The 17,781-nt window shown below is 41.3% G+C and overlaps 1 protein-coding gene across 3 annotated transcripts; it reads left to right on the top strand.

Annotated features, from left to right (window-relative positions):
• The first annotated feature begins 11,174 nt into the window (after positions 1-11,174).
• LOC149273627 (eukaryotic translation initiation factor 2 subunit 2-like) lies at positions 11,175-16,756 on the top strand. 3 transcript variants are annotated; one of them, XM_089506076.1, is made up of 9 exons: positions 11,175-11,189; positions 13,459-13,639; positions 14,109-14,200; positions 14,315-14,450; positions 14,535-14,635; positions 15,169-15,317; positions 15,402-15,458; positions 16,085-16,170; positions 16,581-16,756. In XM_089506076.1, the coding sequence occupies exons 1-9, from the start codon at positions 11,175-11,177 to the stop codon at positions 16,754-16,756; spliced, it is 993 nt and encodes a 330-aa protein (XP_089362202.1). The 3 variants fall into 3 exon arrangements, with proteins under 3 accessions (XP_089362202.1, XP_089362201.1, XP_089362203.1); XM_089506075.1 differs by having other exon boundaries at positions 14,109-14,209; XM_089506077.1 differs by lacking the exon at positions 15,402-15,458 and having other exon boundaries at positions 14,109-14,209.
• The last annotated feature ends 1,025 nt before the right edge of the window (positions 16,757-17,781 follow it).

Genomic DNA, 17,781 nt, shown 5'->3' with positions numbered 1-17,781 from the left:
GCCATTTATTATCTAATTCTATAGTATAATATGTGTCAATCTAAACAACATAATCCCAAAGAGGGGAAAAAACTAAAAAATTCTGTAAAAGAACAACCGGTTATACGTCCTCAAATGCAGACTATTGGTCATGCCGCCATCGTTACATACATGTTATGTAGTGCGAACAACGCGATCAGTAATTAAACCCTTGAAGATAAACTCGTTGTGGAGGTTTCCATCCCTGTCCATGCCGTCCGAGTGTTTTCTCGTAAGAATCCAAAGCAGCGGAGATGTTGTGGGGAATTTCGTCCATTACTTGGATAGGCTGTATTGTCTACTGGACCTCAACTGGAGTTGGAGAACCCATTACCTGACTATATAAAGCTTTACAGCTAAGAAGATATAGATACTGGCTGGAGAGAATGGGTTGGGACAACTAAAGTGTTGCTATGTCATAAATCGGTCAGGAATTCTGATTAATAACTCAAATAATAGGACGGAAAAGTTCCCCGAAAGGTCCGGTAGCTTTGGGCAATGTCAGCAGATGTGTGACATAGTCCACCCTACATCCACATCATCTCCAGCAGTTTGGGGAGCTGTTACATGTAACTTAACCTCAAAACAGATGTGCCGAATTCTTTACTTCGACGGAAAAAAAAATCAGGTGTTATACTGTTAACCTATTAGTCTCCAGAATCCTGGGACGTTGGCACAAGGCAGATTTGCTTAGCATGCGTATTGTGTTACGAAACATATCAGTGACAAATATGCAATAACACCGCATGATGTCATTTTACATTTTACTAACATCTACTACAAACAACAAAAAAAGGTAGATCGCTTCCCCAAATGATGAAACCTCTCATTTTCTGACCCCTCAATAGAGCACCATTGATTCACAAAAGTCAAATGAAACGGAATAACTAATAAAACAGACGCCTACCTGGATGGATTTAAGTAGGTACACGACCTGATCCGTTTTCTCTTTCTGGAAACGTGAAGAACTGAAGCCAGGAAAAAAAAATCTGAAAGCAATTTCCAGGGGGGGGAAAAATTACAAGAGAGAAGCACAGATGAGTCTCAAACAACCAGCGAAGCAACACGTGAAACTGATGGTAATCTCTGAGGCCTGTCCCTTTGTGGGGAAGCAATAAAATCTAATATACGGCGGTTTTAGTGTGAAATCGGTGCATTTAACCATAGCGCTGTCTAGGCAGAAGGCATTGGATATCCGCAAAGTCTCCAGACCCCGTTCGGATTCATTTCCATGTCGTTTCAGAGGTCATTTTACCTTTGTTTCCTCGCAACGAAATCCGTGCGCCGGCAGTTGCCAAAAATGTTCTGTTTTATCCAAACTTGAAAGAGCCGAGATACAGATAAACTAAGCCATTAAGAGGTTTTAAGGTCTGTGCAGTACAGCAGGTTTACTATGCAATTCTATATGAACGGTGCACAAAAATCCTTCCTCCCCAATAGAGGACTTAACTCGTCACCCAATTTAAAGGGGTTAAATGGTGTTCGCTTCCTGAAACTCGAGAACCTGTTTAAAAGCCTTGAAATGGTACGTTTGACACAAACAAACGAGAAATGAGAAACAGAGCTGATTTATTGAATGATGTTTTGTATATTGCATTTGTCGTGAAACATACCCCTAATTCCTTCCATGTTACCACATGTAACTGCCTTTTATGAATCCATTACCATACAGTCCTTCCTTGTGGGCTACAATGGTGCTCCAATAGCTTTTAATTGCTTGAGGGTTAAAATGCAATGCGGTCCCACCGATTCAGCTCCTTGGTAAGCGGTATAGCCGTGAAAAATGAGATAGGACTCTCCAAACTTGGGGTACATAGCGCATAGACGTAGTGGGGGGCGAAACTATACATTGCCATATAGTGTGACCGTATCCCCAATATTTAGTCCTCAGATAGGTGTTTTTTGGGTATATGCTGAAATTCTGGATCCACATACCTCCCCTCTTTCTCTCACACTGGAAATATTTTGTCTCATATAAGCACTTTCTACAACTTTCATTGCACCGTATAACTTTGTTCATATCCTTGCCAGTGGTAAATATGTCTATATAGGAATATCCCTCTATAAAACATACCCATCACTCCCACCCATTGAAACATAAGAGCCATCCAATCAGCAAGACCATTCCATTGGTTACTGTGGTAATAAGACCATGTTTCAAGTGTAAAGTGCTCTCTTGTGCCAAGAGGGCACCCAACTAATGAGGCCAACTAATGGTTCTTCGCCTCACATTTCAGTTCTGGACTGCCCTTGGAGAGATTTTTCCTCTGTAATGGCATAAGAGAGCTAAAACTTAAGAGGCTTCTAAGCGGGACTCAGCATGGGGCGGGCTATGAAGTGGATGTCAGTTCTTTCACTCAGATTTGTTTTGTATTTGTTTTGCACCAACACAAGTTCCTAATTATCCCTTATAAATATGTATATGACCTCCGTCTAGCTCCTGATTACACCATGTACCTCCTTGTAGTGACTTCTATCGCTTATACCCCCATAGCTCCTCTTATTGCACCATATAACCCCTCATTATAACTCCTCCTTTGCAGCATATAACACCTCCATATAGCCCATCCGTATAACGCCCCCCATCGCTCAATGCAACTTTTCCCTTGACCACGTCTCGCTAAACATAACTCTCCAAGTCTGGCGTCTATCTGCTGCTTCATACAACCACTTCCCGCAGATAACGTTGCTCCAGATAAGGCATAAAACACGTAAATATTTGGAAGACATGTATCAGCGTCCTGCTGTTAACATTAGATGCCCGGCTATTACACGCTAGATAATATTTACAGCCCCCAAACTTCAAACGGCTCGTTTAGTGTCCTCTGTGAAGTAGGAAAATATACAGCTAGTGTAATTGCCGTAGATGCACCCCAGGCATTCAGGGGTGGTATATATATGGGATATGCAATAACATGCTGAGTTTATGTATAGTGCAGCCTGTTTCACCATAGCCACTGGATTTAAAGCTGTCAGTCCAATCATTTCACTTGTGTAAATATTTTGGATAACACGCTGGGCCCTTTATTTCAATGCTCTGTGTCTGGGACGCCACTTATCTCTTCACCGGATATTGCCGAGCTTGGTCTAGAGCTCAAAATTATAGTCAAGCTGAGCGTGAGGCTGCGCTGACTTGATGGAAAGATTAAACAGTTGGCTCATTCCTGGATGCCCCTGTACCCCTGCCCATTAAATCTCCTTTGCAGGCGAATTTGAGGTCCATAAAATGGAATTAATGGCATTTCCAGATGTGCTGGAGGACTAGAAAACAAAAATCATACACAGGACACATTCCTGTCGCATGTTAATATCGCTCTACATACAGTCAACGAGGAGCCAGGCCTGTGTTCAATTCAAACATCCAAAATAAAACTTTTCATTCACATCACCAACAGATTCCGTAGCGCTGTTGATGCTTCCATTTTTGGTGGAAAAATCTGGCTACACTATATTAGGCTGCACTCAGAAATGTAATTTAGGTGATTTCGTTTACCTAAACTAAAGCATCCATCGGCATATGACTTAATGGTCGGAGAGGACTCTAGGCATACTGAGTCTCTAATAACCAAGACATCTTTTTACAGGATGCCACTAAACTTTAGCCGATTATGCTAGAAATAATGGATGCCCCACCAGGGACAAATCAACTTAAATATCATTTTACATCAGAAGTGACTCAGCCGACTCCCTCGGTTGATTTGGCCGATATGTCACCTAAAGAACTCACATTCCGGTAACCTCAAGTGGCCGATTATATATCACCTTCCACTGGACGAGACCGGCCACCATTGTGTCAGATTATCTTCCAGCGCAGAAGATTGATCACCATGGTGTGAGGTTACCATTATGTGAACAAGATAGACCAACTCTGTGTGAGATTGCCTTTGAATGGATTGATTTAGTTAACCAGTGTATGAGATCAATTCTCAAAGCTGATCTAGTCTAAGAATGCACATTGTGTGACAGTGTTCTCTAATGAATGAGATTCTGCTTGGATTCTTTACAAAAATTAAGTCTGTACTCAGCCAGGACTCCCTTGTTTTTGTAAAGGCAATCTGGTATGGGCCATCTCCTGCACTCCAACTATGATGTGGAAAAGCTTCTCATTAGTCAGGTGTTGAGATACATTTTAGACAGCAGTAGGAGTTTAAGGATCCTGGAACCTCACACGCACTGAATGTGGGAGGCTATTGGACCAGATTTACAAGGTGAGTTTTGAAGCGTTAAAGACTTTATGATGAATTTAACACGAGGAGGAGTTGAAAGCTCCTCCACATGTTTCACATCCCCTTTGTCTCGAAAAACCATATTTCTTGGACATCTCTTTCAATACGTTTCTGCCCCTTAAGTTGCTATTTTACACCTAAAACCTGCTGCCTGATTGATAAAATGAACTACACAAAAAGTGTAAGAAGCTTGCCCTCGCTGACTCTTATCTTGACCCAATAATCAAACTCATGCAGCAGCTTTTTTTGTCATGGTGGTCGTCAAATAGCTTAAAAGTAAAGGACCTGCCTCGTCGCCCATTTATTACGTTTTTTTATCACCCATGTATAGAAACATCTATATGTTGTGGAATAACAGTTTCAAGTTTAAGGAAAACAACGAATTAATGAATTCACTCCCAGAACGAATCCAACAAGTTGTACTTTGAATTGTTCCCAAATGCACACTTTTGCCTTTAAATCACATAGGTATGTTAATAGAATGCATATGAAGAACACTTGAAAGCAAAATTTCCTTTGCTGGGTTTCTGAATGTTTTCCAGAGGTCATCAGCCCCAGTAATACTTTCTCTGCAAACCCAGACTAAGTCTACACCTTACAATAATACTACCAGGAACCTTGTTATAGGTGGTTAACCCCTTAAGGACAATGGGGGGTCCCTAAACCCATTGAAAACAATGCATTTTGAGCCTGTACATAACCATACCTTAAACTGTTTGCCAAAGCGTTATATTATTCACTAATATTATTGTCTCAAAAACACTTTTGACCCAATCAAGTGTGCAAAAAGTGGCCACGGTTTAGATACATCGTTAGCAGACTCAGTAAAAGGCTACTCTGCATTAGTTTAGGTATTTAACAAAGAGGTGGGTGCTACAACACCTACCTGCATTTTCAGCAGTATTACTGTGTGTTAACTACTCTGGAATTAAAGTTCTCCTGAACGAAGCTGTAGGCTGGCCCTGTATAATGCATGTTTAAGTGGAATTAACTTTTTGACAGTGGCAGTTAAATATTTAGAACACTTAGCATTTGGAGTCTGAAACAGGAGAATACAATTCAACATAGATAAATTTAGGGTTATGCATTTTGGAAATACAAAGAAGCATTGAATATACATTTTTAAAATGTAATGAAAACCTCAATAATTAATGATCTGGGAGTACTAAAAACAAATGAAATCTTATTTTGTTATGTGCAGTATTAGGTGGTAACCTTAATCAGTAATTTGTAACAAGAAGCACAGTATTTGGATATAATTATAACTGTGGAAGAGATACATTGTAGTTTAAGGGAACCACTAATAAAATAGAGTTCTGTGATCATAACAAAACTAAAAGTATATATATATATATAATTTTTTAAATTTTTATTATATAGATAAGTTATCAAGACTGAATGTGTTTATAACAGACATATGATTGCTATACAGTAGCCCTATTTAAAATCAATACCCAACAGGAGCTTCCCAAACACATTACTTTACAAATTACATGAGAACATCATGTTAAGATTTTCTTTTAGCAAAGGAAAGATGTTTTAGAATTGGGGCTGTTACGACGTGGAATCGTTATTACGAAAACTATATTTGGCAAAAAGTAACATTCCTTTACAAAAATAGCCTTATGCCGTTCAAAAAGTTGGCAGACATAGATGTAATAATCTAAGGACTTAAGGTATAGTAGAGCTGAAGGGAAATGAACCTTTATTTGTTTATGTTGTGTTACTGTCTCACTACTTAGCTCACTAATTTGAATTTGAGTGTCTCTCTGTACAAATCGATACCCACTTCTCTAGTCTCCGCCAAGGAGGTGTTTTTGATTATTTCATTGGTTAAAAAAAACTATATTAAATGTCTTTCTGTATATAATATGAATTTATGTTTATCTGGGCGTAAACTAGTAAGCTGGAACATCTTAACAAAGTTCGTTTACAACCAGTTCTCAGCTTCACTGCTCTCCCTACAGTGACTAAAGAGGAACTACTGCTGCATTTCGACAGCCATAAACATACAGACACTTTTGTTTACAACCATCCAGATATGTACTATAAATGATTATTAGAAGTACCAAATGCTAGCTTAATACTCAGAAGTAGGGAATGTCTTTTAACCCATGGCTCCCCACAGATTTCCTCTGTAGGGGTTTTTCCTCTCCTGAGTGAAACATGATTCATCATGAATCCAGACGTAGCCTTTTTTCCGGCCAACTTAGTTAAGAACCAACAAGCAAAATCTTAGACCTGGAATTCCAAATGCCCTATGATAATTATTAAAGTCGAAAAGACCTACAAATCTAATGTCACCTCTCTCGGCCTGTGTTTGTCTCACTCATAATTTTGTCTCTGTCTTATTCTTCTCCCTCCCCATCCCTTTCAGTTCCATGACTGATGCAGGAAACATTTTTGGATGAATAAGACTTTTTTCATCTGGATGTACATCTGTCAGCAAAGCACTGCTAGAGGTGTGTGTCCTGCTGAGGGCTACATTCACACCTATTTGTCTTCTATTATGCACAAACCAGCCATAGGAGGCAAAGAAAAATAGCTTTCTAAAGATTTCAATACCTTAGCTGTATTTATATTGTTGGCTTATTTTAACCATTTGAGTGCCAACTGTGTATGAGGCAGGTGGCTCTCATAAAATGGCTAAAGTACCGAATATGTAAGTGATTGGCATTTTTTACTTTTCCCATGTATGTGGGAATCCCACTGGTGAACTTTGTCTTTCCTCCCTCGTTGGATTCCCGGTGGCTGCATATATACATGAGACTTCTATGAAAGCCTTGTGACTCTTAATTTAGCAAATATTACTTATGATAACAATAAGGTTTGCAAAATTGTTTCCGTAAGATAAGTTATACTGACCTGATCGGTGCCTACTGTCCAATATAGTTGCCCAGGTGCTGCACTCACATGCATTCTTACCCAGGCTGCCTTCTGTTCTATCACAGAATGATGTGCATGGGGTCGTGCAAGCATCAATCTGTAATAATGTATGTATAATTTACCCTTACGTAATTTAACATTATGCCTGATTTCTTCCCTCCGGTTCCTTATTATCTTATATTTTGTTATGATAGACTGGCTTCATTAGCAATTTAGAAACTGGGAATGTGCATCTAACCGGTAAAGACTGTTCGGCATCCCCCGTGTCGTTGACTGTAGCATAGCGACACCTATAGGTAATTTTGTACATTGCATGTGTTTAAAAGCATGTTATTCTCATTATTATTAGGTATTTCAAAATACATTAAAAATCAATAACCAATGCAGACTTACACAATATATGCAAACAATTAAATTAGAATTGATAATGATACATGTTTAGACACGGTGGAAAGGAGGTAACTACACCTAATGCAAACTGACGTATGATGAATGATCCCCCAGACACTCCTACTAGTTTAGTAAGGAAAAGAGACTATGACCACATCTACCGTTTTTACCAGGACACAAAAACATCTATGAACTAACAGGGAATCCTTCACTGAGCAGTATATAAAATGTATATGTGTCTTGAAGCACAATACAGTCACCCTTGAGAGACGACAGGTGTTTTATTTAAACCTGCATTGACACACATACATATTTGTTAAGTGCAGTGTAGTGCAGAGAGGGGGAAAGTTTGGTCCTCTGGCCTTGAGGGTGAGTTAGCTTGAAGCCCCGAGGATGCTATGGAGCCCTTAGACTATGGTCTGAGTCCGGGCACAGTGCACAATAGGTTTTTGTGTGTGGGTTACACACAGCACCTTTTTGTTTTACACAGTAAGCGCACCTAGTATTTTGGGGCCCCTCCAGACCTGCTTTTCTTCTGGTGAGGGAGTTAGGTAGTCCTTATGGGTGGCCCTCTCCCTCTAACGATGTTTTCAGTGACCTTTCCCCTTGTGGTATCAGCCTGGAAAGTGGGCAGGGTGAGAGGTATGGTTACCTGCCCAACTTATCTGAACAGCCATCTCACAACAGCAGCATCAAGAGGCGGCATGTGGGAGCTGCAAAGGACGTCCATTGCTTTTTCACCTCCCTGTCGTGGTGTTGGGAGATCAGAGGCTTTCCCCAACCAGCCCGTGTGCCCTGCTGCATGCAAAAGGTCAGTATGGCAGCTACACAGAACAGTCCCTGAAAAATCGGGATTGTCCAGCTAAAACTTGCACTGTTGGGAGGCCTCGGCCTGCACTAATAACTGTGGTGGGAGCGTGAGGCCTCCATCTCAGTTGCGGTGCTTTATGCTGAGCGCCGTAATATGACGTCATATCCCGTTACTCAACAGTGAAGCTGGGCGCACCACAGGACAACAGCAAGAGAGAGGCCTCATGCTCCCAATGCAGGACTTCAGCAGGGTAGTCTATTATTATGACACATCTTGACGTGGCAATATTTGCCCACTCTTCTTTGCAAAAGTGCTCCAAATCTGTCAGATTGTGAGGACATCTCCTGTGCACAGCCCTCTTCAGATCACCCCACAGATGTTCAATTGGATTCAGGTCTGGGCTCTGGCTGGGCCATTCCTAAATGTTAATCTTCTTCCGTGAAGCCATGCTTTTGTGGTTTTGGATGTGTGCTTGGGGTCGTTGTTGTGCTAAAAGGGGAACTTCCTCTTTATCTTCCTAAAGGACGCCTGAAGAAGGTTGTGTGCCAAAATCTCCTGGTATTTGGAACTGTTTATAATTCCCTTCACCCTGGCTAAGGCGCCGGTTCCAGCTGAAGAAAAACAGCCCCAAAGCATGATGCTGCCACCACCGTGCTTCACTGTGGGTATGGTGTTCTTTGGGTGATGTGCAGTGTTGTTTTTGCCCCAAACATACCTTTTGGAATTATGGCCAAAAAGTTCAACCTTTGTTTCATCAGACCATAACACATTTTCTCACGTGCTTTTGGAAGACTAGATGTTTGTTTTTTAAGAAAAGGCTTCCATCTTGCCACCCTACTCCATAGCCCATTCATATGAAGAATACAGGAGATTGTTATCACATGTAGCACACAGCCAGTACTTGCCAGAAATTCCTGCAGTTCATTTAATGTTACAGTAGGCCTCTTGTAAGCCTCCCTGACCAGTTTTCTTCTCATCTTTTCATCAATTTTAGAGGGAAGTCCAGTTCTTGGTAATGTCTCCGTTGTGCCATATCGTCTCCACTCGATGATGACTGTCTTTACTGTGTTCCATGGTATATCTAATGCTGTGGAAATTCTTTTGTACCCTTCTCCTGACTCATCTTTCAACAATGAGATCCCTCTGATGCTTTGGAATCTCTGCAGACCATGGCTTTTGCTCTGAGATGCAACTAAGCAAATGTCAGGTAAATCCTAATAGAACAGTTAATCTTTATTTGTGATTAATCAGAGTCACTTTAAATGATGGCAGGTGTGTAATGACTTCTATTTAACATGAGTGTTGAATGTGATTGATTAATTCCGAACAGAGCCACAGTTATGAGGGTGTGCACACTTATGCAACCAGGTTATTGTGAGTTTCCCCCCTCAAATATTTCAGTTTGTTTTGCAATTGAATTGTTCATGTTATAGGTCACATTAAAGGTGGACAAAGTTCTGACATGATTTATCTTTGTCTCATTCTTTAACATCACAAGAACCTGGCATTTTAACAAGGTTGTGTAGACTTTTCATATTCGCTGTATGATGTGATATTGGGAGTTATGCTGTATCACCATCAATATCTGGCACAGTATATAGTGATGGGAGATATGCCGTACCACCATCTGTGTCTATCTTGCTATAATGAGAAGAGATACACTGTAACCCCCTCAGTGTCTGGATCTGTATATAATTAGTTATACTGTGGTTGTGGTGATGGAAGTTGCGGTGATGGAAGTTGCGGTGTGATGGGTTCACACCTTTCCTCCCATGTAATGTCTTAAGAAGTTATTCTCCACCCTAAGTGATAAGTTACCAAATCTCAATTTTATACACGTGGATAGGTCTCACATTCAATAAATGAAGTTGTGAGAACAATTTTAAGAAATTATAGTTATCAAACAAAAAATTACATAAATCCAAAATTAATATAGAATGCCTGTTAAAGCGTTTAACTTTATGGTACAGGGATGGCAAGAATCTTCTGACTTCTAAATCGGAGTCCTGTAGATGCTGGGTTTCAGTTGGCTGACATATGTGGCGGTATGGCTCTTTAAACGTCGCTTTTGGGAGAAGGTTCACTCCAAGAAAGCAGTGGACTGTCGTCCTTTGTTCTCCCAGGTGCGGTACTCCTTCATCATACCCCCAGGTATCTCATTCTCTTTTTCAGGGATGTCTGCGATCTTCCTCTTCAATTCTTTCACTCTAATGGAATACTGAATAGGTTAGCCCAGCCATTTCATTAGATCTTATGTGAGATGTTATGTGGTTAGCGGCACATTATATTTTGCCTGTGTACCTGTATCTTAATCTTTGTAAAACGATAAAAACCATTGAGGGGTATCGGGTGTATACAAAATACATTACAAACACTAAATTCAATGGATTTTGCTGATATGGCAACTCTTAGAATGTTGGTGGAGTCTAAATCAATTGAGTCAAATGTGACATAGTCAGTGCTCGGTCATGGACCAAAAACAGCTAGGCCGTTATTAAAAGAACTAGCAAAAAATAATGATAAAATGTATAAGGACATACATGTCCAAAAGTGAGCAATTATCAGAGTGCGCGATTTTAAACTCTAAACGCGTAGCTTCTCTAATGGAGACACAGACGTAGAGCAGGATTGTGTCTTGGGTGTTTCTAACTCTCCCTAGTCGCTTTTCTTGTGACGCGGCACGTAATACAGTGCGCATGCGCCGGCAAGGAAACGCTTGTGGCTGATGCAAGAAGAGAGACCGGGCGAAGCGGAGATACCGGGAAACAGACCGAGGATTGAACAAACGCTAGTGGGCTGTGCGGATACGAGTTGAAGTAATAATTATCTAACCTAACGACAAGATGTCCGGAGACGAGGTGAGAAGTGACGGCGGGGAAACACGAGGGCAGCGGGACATGTGCGCGGGCCCACAGCAAAGCAGGGCCCCGGCCTACAACATAATGTGCTGAGGCACACAGACGGGGCCTGGATTATGGTTGAGGGGGCGCAGGTCGCGGTAGGGGTAAATGAGTGTCGTGGAGGGGCGAGGACAACGCATGGTGTAGTATTAGGGAAGTGGCGCCCTGGGCCCACACACAGCCTGAGCATGATGGGTGTAGCCGGCCAATGAACCGGCAATTCAGACCCGGTTAGGCCTGTGGTAAATAACCCGCAGAACTCGGGTGGGTTAGGAACGAGCACCGCGCTTCCCCCATATAGTGGGCCTTCCTGGTAAATATGGCCTCGGCCTGCCAGCTTTTATCATAGCTATACGTGATGTATATAGCATCGCCCGGATATATACTGTGCTAAGTCATCTGTATCACTCATACACGCTGGCAGGGTGTGTTGTGTGAGGTCACGTTTACTTTTGCAACATTGTAATTAGGAGCCATGAGGGCTATTTAACCCCCAGCTCCCTGTAAATGTATAGTTATTGTGATTCTTTTTTGGTGTATAAACACAAAGCTTTGGCTACTGTACTTGATCATCGGCTTGTGTACATCGCTGGCTCCTGGTGTTATCTTGTGTTGTGCCTGGAGTACTTACTTCTCTATAAGACATCTGCAGAGGGAAAAAGATTCCTTTTCAAAAGTGAAAGGAAACCGGCTTCTCTCTCTATTAAAATGTCTCTAAATAGATCCGGGCGTTATCGTAGAAAAGATGAAAGGTAGGTTTTATGACCGGAGATCGCGGCTCGGATTAAACTCGGCTTTGACTCAGAAAAAATCCTTTTTTGATACCCAAGAAGCTAATGTTTAAAACTGGTTCCTTATAAACATATAGAAGTGTCTGCCCAAAGTTTCATTAACAAAGAACTCGGTGGATCTGTCACTCTTCCTAAGCTTCACAGTTCGATCCACTAAATGAACGTATGTCTTCATATAGATGCCCGGTACATATATGTATTGGGAACCCCCACATGTATACCGCGTGAGCGGTCATTGTGTGTCCTCAGGAGCCTTCCTTCTTGCTAAATTGCTGACTCTTGTTGATTGAGGACACCTTTACGAGATTAGATAACAGGAGTTTGTCCATGTGACGGAAGCCTCCATCACTGGGGCCACTGGAGAAGCCTGACTGCCAGCCTCCTCCCTATTGACTATGGGCCCTGGGTTTGTAAAGACTTCTGTGGCTACCCCCAGCAGTATCATCTCATCACTGGCTGAGAGGATTATCTCCGGCAGACAGCCAGGATCTGAAACCACGGAGTGACCGCCATTCTTTGATGTTTAATGTTGTATAAATCAGTCTCCCCCTATTGTATTGTTAATCCCGTTACTGCCCCTGTTGTCTCTGAGAGGCAGATTAAGGGGGCGGTTTGTGTCCCAATGTCTTGTTTTATGTTAATGTGTGTTTTGCTGGATATATCCAGCTCTGTGTGTCTAAAATAAGTCAGTCTTCGTTTGGTTTTACCCTACACTGAGTCTCGGCTAGTGACTGGGGAACCGGGGAAAGTGTGGTGTCCCAGGCTAAGGGAGCACAGGACAGCGGAGGTAGTCGGTCGGACTAGCCAGCTCCGTGACAGTCCATATGTTAGTCTCCAAAGCAATGGCTAAAAAGAAAAGGCGCAAGCTGTCGGCAGTTATGATAAATGTGCTAAAGCTTAACGCTGCTGTGATGAATCTTCCTTCTAGAATTCCATCTTGTTCTAGAGCTCAGTCCGTTTCTGGGACCTGTCTGCTTCATCGCCTGTAAAAACGATGGCAAATTATAAAATGACGGAAATGTGCCCTGGCATATGCTGTGCGCCCATGCGATTCTGGGACTGTCTGAAAAGGGTTGCGTGTTGCGTGTGCACCCGCAGACCTTTGCGTGTTCATAGCATGCTGTTACTGAGGCGGTGCTTGTATGTGCACTCGCATCCCAACAGGAGGCCATGATTTCATGTCTATGCTGTCTGCGATGGAATGGATATGAAGGCTTTGAGCTTACATTAAAATGTTCAGCACAATGTATAGGTAACATTTTTACCCTCTGTAGCATTGTTTTGTGTATGATCACAGGTTCATTTAGGGCTTAAAATGTAGAAGTTAAGTTTTTGTTCTATATATTATATGGTGCCCCGGTTCTTTTACTATACACGTATTAAATATATATAGTATTGTAAGGGCATTTGTTACAGTGTTCATCTGTCCCTTGCAGATGATTTTCGACCCCACCATGTCCAGGAAGAAAAAGAAGAAGAAGAAGCCCTTCATGCTGGACGAAGAAGGGGGAGAGCCACAGACAGAGGAGACTCAGGTCCCGGAGACCAAAGAGGTCGAACCAGAGCCCCAGGAAGACAGGGATGTGGAGGCAGACGACGAGGCTTACAGGAAAAAAGGTCAGAGCGGAAACCAACCAAATTCTGAGCCAAATCATCCCTTAGGCCCACAAATGTACTTTTTATTTAGGCTGATTGATGCTTTAGCTATTTCTGGGGACAATTAGCCCCAGCTCTCATTTCTCCCCTCCTGATAAGAATAAGATCAAGACTGACTGCAGTCCACACTAGCCTCTCAGCTGTAGGTTGTGGTTCTGTGTAGGGCAATCTATACCCTTGTTCCTTTTACATTCTAAATAATGCTTTCTTTAAAGCCTCCTTAAAAATATTGAAGCAAGTCGCTTTTAATCTGTCCACAAGATCGTATCTTCAGTGCAACAACACATAGGGTTATTGCCCATGCTGAGATATTTCATCATTAAACATGAGTACGGTAAATCACTACCCCTTTTAGGTGGGACAGGGTAAGTGTGCCACCATAGAGCTATTAATGCTCATACAAAAACGAAAAATGTTCTCTCTGCTATAGATGCCCCTGATGATCTAGATGACCTGAATTTCTTGAATCAGAAGAAGAAGAAAAAGAAAACCAAAAAATTTGACCTGGATGAAGCGGAAGAGGCTGTTAAGGTGCGGGAGTAAACACTGGCTTCTCCATTATTGAGCAAACGATCATATTAATAATTATGCTGCTGCTGCCGCCATGAATCTTAAATCCCTACAATATTTTCACAGAATCTCAAAATTGAGACTGAAGTCCAGGAAGCCACAGAATCCCAAGAAGATGACCTGGATATCATGCTGGGCAAAAAGAAGAAAAAGAAAAATGTGAAGTTTCCAGAGGAAGACGATATGCTTGACAAAGATGAAGGTAAATATAGAGGGAGGTGTTTGAAGAATAATGTATGTGACGATTGGCACAGAAACATCTAACGCTTCACATGTTGTTGTTCAGCTTTTGAAGAAGAAGATAACAAGAAAGATGATGGAATATCCTTCAGTTCCCAGCTTGGTCCTGCATGGGCAGGCACAGAAAGGGACTATACATACGATGAGGTGAGAGATCCTTCCAAATGTTTTTGTGGCCAAGTAAATAATACCCAGGACTATAGTTGAATGGATAAGAATAATCTGTTGGCCCACCTAGTCTGCCTAGTTCCATACCTTATACAGAAAGCACTACAAGACCTCTTCTGTTTGGGACTTCGTGTTGTGTGGCTCACTTTAAGAATTTTTTTTAATCATAATCTTGGATGTGTGCAACTTACTGAACAAACACAATGGAGAGTTTGGTTTTTTTTATTATTATTATTTGACAGTTTATTATTTATATGAACCTGATGTAATTATGGTCTGGCTTAACACAACACGCAGATAGGACAAGCTAATGCATTACTAGTGGAAAATGTCCACCTTGGATTCATCTGTTTCGTAATTGAGTAAATAAAGAATCATAATACGTTTTTGTATTTGTTAATCTCACCCGCTCTGGATATGTATAGTTTCTATGGTGTATTGTTTACAAAGATTTATAGACTAGATATGAAGACCGTTTTGGCGGTATTAAACATTATTTTACCTTTTTATAGCTACTAAACAGAGTGTTTAACATCATGCGGGAGAAAAACCCAGACATGGTGGCTGGAGAGAAGAGGAAATTTGTCATGAAGCCACCTCAGGTGGTCAGAGTAGGAACAAAGAAGACCTCCTTCGTGAACTTTACTGATATCTGCAAACTGTGAGTGATTTCTACATCAGTGTGATTGTCCATTTCCTAAATTTGCCTACATTTCTTTAATATGACGTTCTTGTCTGTTTTCAGATTACATCGTCAGCCAAAACATCTCCTGGCTTTCCTCCTAGCTGAATTGGGAACAAGGTAAGTGGCTCTTCCATTGTACCACTTGGGATGTTTATTCAGTAAGATACTTATGCCTAGAAATTAAGAGAATCAAACATCAATTATTGTTACATCAACGGCCTCCTGCATTATTACTGCCTTCATGGTTATAAGAGAGCATTAACGCTGGGCATCATTGTCTTCAGTATTATATATATTTTTATTTTTTATACCATAGCTCACTCTTGCCAGGTGGTTAAGTAAGGGTAGCTTGGTAGTTTTTCAAACTGATGTTTCCCTCCAATGCTAATGTGACAGACTATTTACCCCAAAGAGCTTGGCTGGTTGAATGCAGATCTGAACCAGAATCTCCCTCGGCTGTTGAATTATGCATTGTACAGGGCCAGCTCAGCTTTTCTTGCAGAAGAGCTTACCAGTGTTGGCCCTACACAATGAATACTGAAGTCCTGCAAATTCTGCCATAAATAAGCTCCAGAGAATTTAATTGACTAAACTGGTGGTAGGAGATCTGAAATATTTCATGTCCCTGACTTGCTTTGAATAATGTAAAGCCAGCCTCTCTCCTCATAATGCGTGTAACGTTTGGTTTAGGAATTGTTTAGTTAACGTTGTGCTGATTTTGCTTTTCCTTTCTTCCCTGCCAGTGGATCCATAGATGGTAACAACCAGTTAGTAATCAAAGGCAGATTCCAGCAGAAGCAAATTGAAAATGTCCTCAGAAGATATATCAGTAAGTCTAGTTTGTTGTGGCTTTTAGAGATACTAATAAAAATTTTATATATGGCACGACGCACAATAGACTCCTTATTTAACCCTTTAAACCGGGCAAACTTTGCAGAACTCACTGGCCCTTTAATAACTTATGATGTAATAGTACCTCTTCAAGGACCGTGCGTTAAAGGTTCATGATGCATGATTACATCCTATGCTTTGTCAAAAAATGTTAAAACTAAAAACAAAGCAGCCCAGTGACTTCATCATGACACCACGGGGGGGGGGGGGGGGAATCCTTTGTAGACTGCTTGGATCTCTTGCAACTGAAAAGACCCCAGTGGGATATTTACTCTTTGCACAGATCGGTGGAAAGAGATGTGTAAATGTTTCTTGTGGTTTCATTGTACCTAAATACTTTTCTTGCAGAGGAGTATGTGACTTGTCACACCTGTCGGTCGCCCGATACCATCCTTCAAAAGGACACAAGGTTATATTTCCTACAGTGTGAGACCTGCCACTCGCGCTGCTCCGTGGCCAGCATCAAAACTGGTTTCCAGGCCGTCACAGGCAAGAGAGCACAGCTCCGCGCCAAAGCCAACTAACTGGTGCGTCCACGCGGTCAGATCTTACCAGCCCGTTGCAAGGAGACGCTGAGGGCACCCCCTGCCCGTTAAGGAGAGGAGCGCCCCAAATTGTAAGGAATGATGTGAGAAGTTGCAAGAAAATCTTTGGCATAATTTTTGTTTTTCCCCGTCGTTTGTGCAAACAGTCGCTAATATCGGACAGCTAAGCCGATCGGTCTCTATAAACAATCCTCTTGCAGAAAGTGTTTTACCAGCTGTCTGAGGGAATGGGGGGGGATTTAGAATCTGCATTTTTAACCAGACTTCTGTAAAATGCTAAATACATTAAAGTTATTACAACATTCAGACAACATGATTTCCTTTGTCTTTACCTTTTTTTTTATTTATATAATAATGCCTTCGGTTGTGGGTGCAGAGGCCCATTTTTTAAGGTGTAATTTATATATGTAAATATATATAAATTAAGGAATCATTATTAGGATTTTATGTTTCTACCTTCATGTCAGCTGCTGTCTTTTTAATGTTAGCTTTATTTACGCAGTAATATAAGTTGCCGCAGTCATATTGTCCCTTAAATTTTGGAGCAATAGGGATTCAGAATGCAAAGCCTTCCCAGGCCTGTCTATCCAGTTGTTGAGCTGTGACTTTTGCAGGCATATTTAGGATGTCTTGTTCATTTTCCCATAATCCACTGGCGAATATTGCATTGGATTCCTTCTGTAAGAGGCAAATTTAAAATAGGATAGCTGCTCTTCCATAGAGCACAGCAGTAATATATAGGTATAGTGTGTGTGTATAGTTGTAAGTTACGAGAGCGTGGCAGTTGCCTTTTGTCAAACTTCTTCTGTTGGTCTAGTTGCAAAAAACATTTTATTAAATTAGTAAATAGATTTTTTCCGCTGCCGCCCCATTGTTTACTTGCCCTATAGTCCCTTTTCCCTGAAGGGAATTCCCGTTTAAATTTGCGGTTTCATATGGGAAATGCATGCAGTGTCCATAATTTAGTATTTTTAGAAAGCAAACGGCAAAAACGATTACGTCTG

The sequence above is a fragment of the Sceloporus occidentalis genome, unplaced genomic scaffold, assembly GCF_023333645.1.
Source record: "Sceloporus occidentalis isolate IW3139 unplaced genomic scaffold, rSceOcc1.0.p SCAF_362, whole genome shotgun sequence".
Taxonomy (NCBI): Eukaryota; Metazoa; Chordata; class Lepidosauria; order Squamata; family Phrynosomatidae; genus Sceloporus; species Sceloporus occidentalis.
The sequence above is the reverse complement of the archived record's forward strand: the minus strand, read 5'-3'. Positions and strand labels throughout refer to the sequence as shown.